Below are 11,085 nucleotides of genomic sequence, written 5' to 3' on the forward strand. Positions count from 1 at the left end.
AAAAAATCATCAGATCCTACTACAAAGGCCTATACTCAACAAAACTGGAAAACCTGGATGAAATGGACAATTTCCTAGACAGATACCAGGTACCAAAATTAAACCAGGAGCAGATAAACCATCTAAATAGTCCCATAACCCCTCAGGAAATAGCAGCAGTCATTAAAAGTCTCCCCACTAAAAAAAGCCCAGGACCAGATGGTTTTAGTGCTGAATTCTATCATTTCTTTTCTATGTCTCTAATGCCAGTGTGTATCTGAGGGTACGTCCCCTGAGGCAGCCAATTCTTTGTCACAACTACTATTCTTTGTCTACTCTATGACCTTCACGTATCTTCTGCCTCGGTTTACTATAAACTCAAGCCAATGTCGGAGTCATTTTCCCTCAGCTTGTCCACGAGTAAATCATACCCAGTCTGTGATAAATATGCAAAGGCAGAATCTTGTGGAATTTGGCCTCTGAAGACAGGAAGATTTGGTTTTGATGGTTACCCAGTCCTCTGTGGTGGAGAAGGTCCCCATCAATCTGGGCTTATGAATTCAAATATCCCTACACCAACCAGGACTTCAATGTTATTCCAGTACACAGATGAGCAATTACTGGTGTTCAAACTGACGCAGAGCACACATGCACTGGGAAATGGGATCTTCCCTTCCCCTGATGTCAGTGGTAACCCTGTTGGTATAAGGTGAATTTGCCAGTCTCACTTTACTTCATGGTATTGGTTCTTTGGGGTAAATGGCTATTCTCCAGGCTTTCTCTGTAAACACTGCCTGAGAACCACCTACACACAAATTACCTAGACATCAGATGTAGGCTCCTGGATGCCATTTGTACATGGTGGCCTCTGTGATCTAGACTGACAGGGTTCAACTCTGCACTGAAGCAAGCCCTACCAGTGACTTTGTAATGTTGTATGGTTACGGTATGCTGGCCCAGCACAGCCCTCTGGATACTGCTGTTTTAGCCTTGTCTGTGGGTGCTCATCACTAACTCGGCCTGGCCTCTCTTTGGACTAGTTTGGAATAGTTCTCTATAGAGAGAGATACAGAATGTATATAGCTGAAATGAAAAATAAAGACCCCCTCCACACTACATCCCATTCTAACTGTTTTATCTGGGCTGAGATTCCCTAGGGCAGCTCTAGGAAGCTCTGCTTCTGGCCGCAAACACTAGCACTGCTCCACTCTGCATAGGCACCCACTCCCCCCCCCCCAAAAAAAAAAAACCCTGCTGGGTAACATTGATTATAAGCCATACATCACATTGGGAAAGCCTAAAGTTATTACAAATAGGTGCATAATACACCCTTTTCCTCCAATATATTATACTAAGGGCTGGAGAGAGAGATGGCTCAGTGGTTAAGGACACTGACTGCTCTTCCAGAGGGCCCGAGTTCAAATCTCAGCAACCATATGGTGGCTCGTAACCATCTGTTATGAGATCCAATGTCTTCTTCTAGTTTGTCTGAAGACAGCTATGGTGTATTCACTTTTTTATACTAGTGGCTTATTTTTATTTTTTATGTACATTGAGTATCTACATTCATGTCTCTGCATCATGTGCATGTCTGGTGGCCAAAATGGCCAGAAGAGGGCATCAGGTCCCCTGTAACTGGAGTTGCAGGAGGTTTTAATTCTCTTGATGTGTGTGCTGGGAACTGAACCCAGGTCCTCAGCAAGCACTCCTACCACTGAACCATCTCTCCAGGCTCACAGAGTTTATTTTTCAAGCATCAGATGACAGTCCTGAGGGACACACTCACAGAGACATTGTAAGAAAAGTGACCCAGTCAAGGTAATCTGTACATCTGTGGATTCATCGTTCTTCCTCTCCCTTAAGAAACCATTACTCGCATGCCTGCCATGGAGACGCAGGGAAGGCCCGCACCCAGGGCTGTAAAGTACACATCTTGGGTGCAAGAAGGCAGTATGGTGATGGGATACAGTTATCTCTCCCTACCCTAACTGACCGCTGAGAGCAAAGCCTTTCGTGTGTGACCTCAAAGTCTGGGCTCCACTTGTTCTCAGCAAAGGGAGACAGGATGCAAACGAGAGCAAGGAGCATCTCATGAACTTCAGTCTTGTGTTAAAATACCGACTTCACAAAGCATCCAGGAAACTGCAGCACCTCATCCCTAAACAGAAGAGGGAAACGCAGCTCTGAAGTCCAGCTCACTTGACTAGCGACAAAGACCCTTGAAAAGTATGTAGTACTACGGTGTGAGCCCATGTTCACACAGCACAAAGGCTGTAGGGGATGGCACAGAAAGACACAGTGGGGAGAGAAGGAGTAGGTGATCTCCCCAGTGCTCCCCATTTTTGTATCCCAAGTTGTATAATTGCCTCTTTGGTCCCCAAAAAATAGTATAATAAACTGAAGATGTGTAAACACATAGGTAAGAGAACATTAGGATCAACACACCTGATAAAAATACCTTACGGGCTTTCTCATTTCTGGACCCTCAGCCCCTGCCCCTGTCCCTGCCCCTGTCCCTGCCCCTGTCCCTGCCCCTGCCCCTGCCCCTCCCCCTTCCCCTGCCACTCCCTCTGCCCCTGACCCTGACCCTGCCCCTGCCCCTGTCCCTGCCCCTGTCCCTGCCCCTGCCCCTACCCCTGGCCCTGCCACTGCCCCTGCCCTGATCGCTACTACCTCTTCTCCTCAGCTAACTCAGACCATCTTCTGGCTCAGCCTCTGTCCCTTCCCCAGAGATGGAGGCTTTCCTCATCCAGAGCTTTCCAGAGTTCCTCCTCCCCATCCAGGCTCCAAAAACCTGTGCCTCTGCCTCCCATCTCTCCTCCCAGCTACACCTGGATGGCTATATGAAGGAGGTCTGTCTCACACAGAAGATCAAAGCCCCAGGACAATACACACTGTCTTGTCTCCTGTCCCCAGCACCTAGCAGAGACCTAGTGTGGCTGTCATTTGAGAATCAGTTCCACACCAACAAAACATCCATCTCCGAATCAACTATTTGTTATTGCTTGGGGTTCCCTAAGCCCTAGGCAGTGTGCTCTGACCACTGTGAATTATAGGCCTCTGACTGCCTTTAATGAGCAGGGACTGAACAGCTGGTTATTGGGAGAGAAGGAGCAACAGTCTGGCCAATCCTAGGCCTTCTGCCAACTGGTTCTAAACCCAAACCTGGAGCTTAGGAGTAGACTTGAAGTCTGTGGGAACCATCACTAGACTGTGTGGGCCCAGTCTCCAGAGGAATGGTCTCACTGGGTATGTATCTGGTATGTATCTGGTGTGCAGAGGGACTAAGAAAGCCATGCTAGCACACAGGCTAGCTGGACCATCTGCCTCAGGACCCCATCACCTCTCTACCCATAAACCTAGCCTTAGAAAATTATTTAGTCTTTTACAGAAATGTCTTCAGTATAATTAATTATCTAACGTGGGAAAATAAGGTCGTGTGTTAGCGTCTAAGTCACTCCATCTAACGTCCAGCACAGAGACACCTCACAGCAGGAAAGGGAGACGGAGCCGCAGAGATGCCAGAGTAGAGCACTCTTGCACAGGACCTGGGTTTAGCTCAAAGCACTGCCACCTGTAACTCCAGTCTCCAAGGTTCTTGTGCCCTCTTCTGGATTCCCAGGCTCCTGCACGTGTGTAGTGCACGGAGTCACATACGTGATTTTTAAAAATATAAACTCAGCCTTCCTGAAAGTGTGTGAGCTTAGAAACTGTGTTTGGTTTGAAATGCCATACTGAGTAAAGAAATAAAATTTTTATAAAATACCTAATAACAGCTGGGCTAATGGTTGGTCAAGTCTGTTCCCTTGGGGACTCTCACGGGTCAGGTTCTCTATTTGGAGCCACTTCTTAGCTCGTAAAATAGCTTTGCCAGCATATCCCAAAGTTCCTGGTCTCCCAGAAGTGCAGTCCAGTGCTGTCCCTGTTGGGGGAGGGAGGACCGCAAAGACCAAGGAGAAATGGGAAAGTCAGCTCAGTCAGCAGAGACAAGAAGCCCTACCACATCTGCAGACCAAGACCTCTCTCTTCTCTCTGCCAAGGATAGCCAAACAGAAGACAGGATGCTCTTAGGCCTGTCAACCCTTAAACTGTCCCAGGGAAGTTATTTCTATCAGTGGTCCTGTGCTTCAGAGGATTTAAGACAGTGGACTCGTTAAAGAGTTAGGATGGCAGCTCCTTCATGTCTCCTTGAACCTGTTTAATCAAAATGACCCACTGCGACACTCTATCACAAACCTACCTCATGTGGTAACAAATTAATAACCAAACCACTAAGCCAAGCCATCTCTGCTCACCTGCTCTGTGGACAAAGTCAACCCCCACCCTCCCAGAAGAAGTTCCACTCACTCTCAAAGCCCATTTTAAGTGAGATGTTATGATCAGAGAGTCACTGCCACCCATGTCTGCCACAGAGAGCGCCACATCCCACAGAGAGTGCTCCATACACTCTCATCAGAGTTACAAGCCTAGGTCACTCGGGAGTAAGACAAATGCCAGCAAAGGCAGCACTTCTGACTCCTCGGGCTTACTAGGAGGTAATTATCCCGGAGTTAAATGTCAAGGCGGATTCACATGTGCAAAAGAAAGGAAATGTCATGTTTACTGTAAGCAACAATATTATTTTAATCAAATCAGAAGCTCATTATTAGAAGATAAAGCTTGACACATCCCAACAATAAGCTGTGTCTACCTTGCTTCCCACTGTTCAGGTTCAGGGCTGACTGACACGGGGAAGACTTGCTTGCGGCATGACGTGGATAGAGCTATGGACAGGGTGCACACGCAAGAGCCAGTCAGCCCTGTATGGACAGGGTGCACACGCAAGAGCCAGTCAGCCCTGTTGGTCGCAGACCCCAGGCCCCTCCACACGCAGGTATCTCTGGAATCCTGGCTAAGAAACTCAGCTCTCTTGACAAACAGGCAAGGATAGTGGTCCTTTTTTCATGGGATTGTTATATTAAATAGTACACAGGACGTGCCTTGAACAATACCCAACACACTAAAGGCTCCATAAATGTTTGCGATTGTCTATTTCTGCAAAGTTAAATCATTTCCTTACAGCCAGTGGGCGTTATCTTCATGAGGAAAGAAAAGAACTCTTTAAAAAAAAAGAGAGAGCAGAGAATAAGAAAGAACTGTGCCACAGCCTAAGTTATCAGAGACAAAGGATTATACTAGACCTGCTCCCTTTTATAGGTCAGACCCTCATACTTAGGAAGCAGTCAAATATTTACAAGGATGAATACAATGTCGGAATGAATAGAGGGAACTTGGTCAAAGCTAAATCAGACTTGAGACAGTTTGATGTCTCAGACCATGAGGAAGTTGGATACATGAGTGAACGCTAGAGATGGGAAACTGCTTTGTGGCTTAATACAAATGCTTGCTTTCAGTACTTCCTCTTGATGATGATGGTGATGATGATGGTGGTGGTGGTGGTGATAGACTTGCCCTGCCCACCAAACCCATTATCTTTGTTTTCAAGACTGATTTGTGTTGCCCAAAAATTCTTGACTAGGTCATCTTCCACTTGAGAGTTGTTAACTTACCAACTGCCATCTTAAAGAAAACTCTTTCCTTCTCCAAGCAGCTGACAATTGCCAATAGCTTCATGAATTAGGATGGGATTGCATGCCCAGTTCCTCTCTCCATATGGGTGTTTGGTCTGGTTTGGGCTTGCTGTCACAACCACTGTGAGCTCACATGTCTCGCTGCCCTGCTTATAGCTTCCTTCCTGATGTTGTATTTGTGAAAAAGTCCAGGCCTCCCTCGGGCCAAAACATCCCAATTTCTATTCTTTATAAAGTAATAAACAAGCTAAGTAACCACAAGCCCATGGAGAAACCACAAGCCAATGGAGGAACCACAGCTCATGGAGAAACTATAAGTTCATGGAGGAACCACAAGCTCATGAAAGAACCACGAACTCATGGAGGAACCACAAGCTCAGAGAGGAACTACAAGCTCATGAAGGAACTACAAGTACATGAAGGAACCACGAACTCATGGAAGAACCACAAGCTCATGGAGGAACCACAAGCTCATGGAGGAACCACAAGCTCATGGAGGAACCACAAACTCATGGGGGAACCACAAGCTCATGGAGGAACCACAAGCTCATGAAGGAACCACAAGCTCATGAAGGAACTATAAGTGCATGGAGGAACTACAAGTACATGGAAGAACCACAAGCTCATGGAGGAACCACAAACTCATGAAGGAACTATAAGTGTATGAAGTAACCATGAACTCATGGAGGAACCACAAGCTCATGGAGGAACCATAAGCTCATGGAGGAACCACAAGCTCATGAAGTAACTATACGTGCATGGAGGAACTACAAGTACATGGAAGTACTACAAACTCATGGAGGAACCACAAGCTCATGGTGGAACCATGAGCTAATGGAGAAACCACAGGTTCATGGAGGAACTATAAGTTCATGAAGGAACCATGAGCTCATGGAGCAACCACAAGCTCATGAAGGAACTATAAGTGTATGAAGTAACCATGAACTCATGGAGGAACCACAAGCTCATGAAGGAACCACAAGCGTATAAAGGATCTGCCATCTGAGTGGTTTTATGTCAATATTGGATTCCTAACTCCAGCCAGCTAGTCATGAGGTCATTCTAATGGTTCAACTGGTGATAATGAATATTCGTGTGCTGAGAGTGACAAGACACTTTTCAAAGTGGCCGTTCAGGAGCTGCCAGGTCACCTTCAGCAATGCCACAGCACATTCAACAGTAAAGAAAGCAAGCAACTCATCCCACCATTGTGTCCATTTCCAAGTTGATCCAGTTGGTATGATCACTTCTCTGAAAAAGACTGCTTAGAGCCAAAGTGTGCTGCTGCACACCTATAATCCCAGCACTAGCTAGATCAGAGGGTCAGGAGTTCAAAGTCAATCTCAGCTACATAATGAGTCAAGTCCAGTCTGGACTAGCAGAAGCTCTGTCTCAAAACACCAAAATAAGACAAAATGGAGTAACCCTTGGCCTTTAGCTCCCCAAGACCAAAAGTTACTTCTAAGTGTCTCTCACCCAAGCCCGACAAAGTAATGAGTTGATGGTGAGACATGGGTAGTTTTCCTTCACAGTGAGTTTCAAAAACCCTGAAATTCATCTTTACCATATTCTTTTAAAGTGATCAGAGACTTAAAACTAAAAGCCCCGACCAGGCCTGGTGGCACACACCTTTAATCTTAATCCTCAGGAGGCATAGGCAAGGGATCTCTGTAAGTTCCAGAACAGCAGGGCTACACAGAGAAACCCTAGCTCAGAAAACAAAAAAAAGAAGAAGCCCCAAAAATAATAGGCCCAGAAGCTCAGGTTTTGTTAACCTGGAACAAGGCCTGGATCACTGGGACTGATCAGGCTGGCCAGGCTCCTGCCACCCGAGATGCACTTTCTCTCTTATCCCTAGGGTGGCCTGTATCTGGAGACAGCAGCTCCTTCTCCTTGGTCCCCAAGGGCTTCTCCATTTCTACAACCCAACTAAAGATAGTTGGGCTTGCTCTAAAAGGACCCCTGATCTGAGTTCACACCACTTTAAAGGGGTTAATGGCATTCAATTATTTCTGAGCCACTGCGGGAATCACATGACTCCATGAAGCGTGGAAAATGGTGGATGATTGATGATGTTTGCAAATATTTTAACATCTTCGGATGTTTTTAATGGCTTGCTGAACCAAATTGTCATTCTCACAATCTATATACTGCTAAAAGCACTAGCTTGGCACTAACTCTGCTCTGGGGGCTTCCTGCTTCGTGGTTAAACCTTGAACCCTTCTTCAAAACAACCATGAAGGCAGTGTTCCTAGCCATGCTAAGAAACATGAACATAGCACTCCTCCTACAAAGGAATCCAGATCCATAGAGAAGCAGCCCGAGGCTGTGGTTCAGCAAGTAACCTGAGTCTCGCCATCAAGATTCGCTGGAATATGCTGGTCTTCTATTTTTAGTCAAGACCATGCAAGGGAAAAATAAGAAATAAGCTGTTCATTTTCTTAAGATGCAAAGCCAAGTGGGAATTAGGACTTTACACTCAAGACTCACTGAGCACACAGACCTTCACGCAACCCAGAGATCCAGTAGGCTCCAGTGTTTCCGCCCACACATTCCCTGTTCCAAGTCACCCAGCAATGGCGGGCCATCCTCTAAACCAGCTGTTCTGACCTTCTTAGTGTTAAGACCCTTAAATACAGCTCCTCGTGTTGTGGTGATTTCCCCCAATCATAAAATTACTTTGTTGCTACTTCATAACTGTAATTTTTTCTACACCATGATGTAAAATCTGATATGCATGGTATCTGACATGCAACTCCCAAAGAATCATGATGTAAATATTGATATGCAGTATCCCAGAGGGGTTCCGATCCACAGGTTGAGAACCGCTGCTCTAAACCAAGCCCAACTTACCCAGGCATGTAAGGGTTCATCACGTGCCTGGATCCTCAACCCTTACTGACATGCGATAATTTAAAGCAAAAACAAAACTATGTCTTTACCCCTCCATGCTCCATCCTTCACACACCTGGCCAGGCGTGGTCGAATCACAGTTTGGCCCTTGAGATCTTAAAAGCGCTATAGACTGCTAAGAGGACTTAGTAGGAACTGTGAGAAGCAGCTAGAGTCTCTTTATGTTGGGTCCGGCAGGCAAACAGCCCCAAATAACCATAGGCATTCAATCTGTATTCAAAAAGCTCTTCCCAGAAGCAGCACCTCCCAGGAGCAGAGGGGCTGGGAGAACATAGCAGCAAATCCCCACTCAAGACCAAAGTTGCTTCTCCTTCTGGGAGGGAGATCTGGACAGGTGCTATTTAGAAAGCACAGGAAGGCATCCAGAATCATTCAGCTCCTCAGAAACCGGCTCCCTGCAAGGCCTGGAGATACTGAGGATGGGCTCTAAGAAATCCAGTGGAGAGAAGTGTGGGGTGTCTTTCTCTACCTCTACAAATAAGCCATGCACTAAGGGTGTGGAATCTGGTGGTGTGGCTCAGGTCACCCCTTTAAGCATATATATGGTATGGCTCAGGTTACAAGTATACATGTACATTCATATGTGTGTGTGTGTGTGTGTGTGTGTGTGTGTGTGTGTGTGTAAATGTTCTAACACATAAACTACTGCATAAAGACAAAACAACATTCAAACATAAAAAGCTTTACTCATTTTAAGTCTTGGACATTTTTACAATATTGAAAGCATCTTGGGGACAGGGATTTTTATGTCCTATTAATTTGTGCTACTCTGGGGAGTCTTTGAAGGGGCTGGGCGCAGGTCCTCCTAGGGAGGATGTTTCTTGCCCCACCTTTTGGGGACACAGAGGTATGTAGGAGCCAGGACTGCATCGGAGACAAACAGCAGATGTGTCCTGATGACCCGGAGTTTCTCCCCCACAGCACTCATGGGGAAAGGGTCTGATTCTCTGGGCTGCCCAGTCCCTTTTCCCTTCCACAAAAGTCTGGGAGACTCCAAACCATCACACTGTTCCCTGACATGCCATCAAGCCCATTACCAGGAGACCCCTGAGACCTCCCCTCATGCCTGCCATATCTGGCTTCCTAACAAATGAGCTATGCTAGTTCACTAGGGATTTTGTTTTTCTGATGCACCCTAAAGATGTCCAAATCCTGCCACTCCTGGAAGCTTGACTCCAGGGCTTGGTTAAGTCAGTCTGCCATCAGGAGCTGGCAGACACTTGGAGAGCCCCTCTCCCCAAGCTGCTTAACGTTCGTGCCCTGTGTGTGTGCGGACAGCTGCATCAAGCCTACAAGTGCACACACCTGGACTACAGGTAGCACACAAGAGCACCCAGCCTTCCAAGTTCTCTTTAAAGTTCCTCTCAGACTAGTCGTATGCACTGTGGACTTCCATGGGAGGTTTGAACCTACCACCCTCACCCCTACACCGGCCTCTGAGCGCCCCCGCCCCCATTTTCCATCCCCAGGGCTGGTGGCAGCCGTACTCACATCTCGGAAGCGGTTCCAGTACTTGTCACGGTCATACTGGGAGACGGTGCTCAGCCACTGGTCATTGTCTAGGAAATTGGCGTTGTTGAGGGCCGCGCCACCGGCCAGCGCGTCCAGGTGCCGGCTGTCCACTTGGAGGAAGCACCACGCCGCGGCGGCCGCCACGAGCACCGCGATCGCTGGCATCTGGGGGCAGGGCGCACGGGCGTGAGCCGGTGACAACAGGGCTACCTCAAGCCCCTCACTCCCACCGAGTGTCTGGGCGTCTCGGGGCACACACAAGCTGCAGCGCCTGGGCTCAAAGCGGGGACAGGGTGGTCCCTCTCACACCTGGGACGGAGGCTGCACCTGGAGAGCCCTTATGAATGGAAACAGCTACAAACGCAGAGCCTAGGTCACGGATTCGGGGGCCGCCGTCAAACTATAGAGGACCCTCTCACCCGCTCTCGGATGTGGGGCTCCAGTACATCTCCCCAAAACCCGGATGCTCAATGTGCCAGCCGCACTCCCACAGACGGGGCCCCACAGCTCTGGGGCAGGGATAGGGATAACGGCGCTCTGAGCATCATCCAAGGCTCTGGCAAATGGGGGCTACGGGGTGCCCTCAAGCCGGGCTTCTTATTCCCAGCTAAGGTAAAGGTCTCTCGGCTCCCGGCCCGCGGCTTCTGCGCAACAGGGACTCGCAGAGATGCCCCCAGGCCCTGACCCTGCCGGCCCCAGAGATGGCCTCGGGAAGGTCCCAACTACGCCAAATATGCCAAGTTGGGGCTCAGTGCTCTGCGGACACGTACCTTGGGAGCCCGCCCGAGTCCCGGTGCCCGAGTTGCTGGGGTTCCTGTACCGCGGTGGCTGGGAAGGCTGCTGCCCGGCTCGTTCCCCTGCGCACCTGCCGACGCCGCGCGTCCGGCCGCTTTGTGAGCCCGCAGCGCTCTGGCTCGTCTCGGGCGCGGCGTCCGCGGGCGGAGAAGCCCGAGCTCCTAGCCGAGGCCTCTGGCTCCCCCTGGCGGCTACTCGGCGCTGAGCGGTCCCATGCAGGAGCGTGATTCATTCGCAGCTCTCTGCAGGGCTGACACAGATTTCAAGCCCAGGGGAATGATGTTAGAAGGCCAAGAAGTCGCCAGTGTTGAGGGAC

The 11,085-nt window shown here is 48.6% G+C and overlaps 1 protein-coding gene across 1 annotated transcript in view; it reads right to left on the reverse strand.

Moving 5' to 3' along the window:
- Positions 1–10,812, reverse strand: part of Spock1 (SPARC (osteonectin), cwcv and kazal like domains proteoglycan 1) — a 478,511-nt gene extending 467,699 nt beyond the window's left edge. Inside the window, exons 1-2 of the mRNA XM_028772059.1 lie at positions 10,745–10,812; positions 9,954–10,139 (exon numbers count right to left, since the gene is read on the reverse strand). Coding sequence (XP_028627892.1) covers positions 9,954–10,139 — 186 coding nt within the window. The 5' untranslated portion in view covers positions 10,745–10,812. The remainder of the gene's footprint in view (positions 1–9,953; positions 10,140–10,744) is intronic.
- Between the last annotated feature and the right edge of the window lie 273 nt (positions 10,813–11,085).

Source organism: Grammomys surdaster, unplaced genomic scaffold (assembly GCF_004785775.1).
Source record: "Grammomys surdaster isolate TR1022 unplaced genomic scaffold, NIH_TR_1.0 211, whole genome shotgun sequence".
NCBI classification, from domain to species: domain Eukaryota; kingdom Metazoa; phylum Chordata; class Mammalia; order Rodentia; family Muridae; genus Grammomys; species Grammomys surdaster.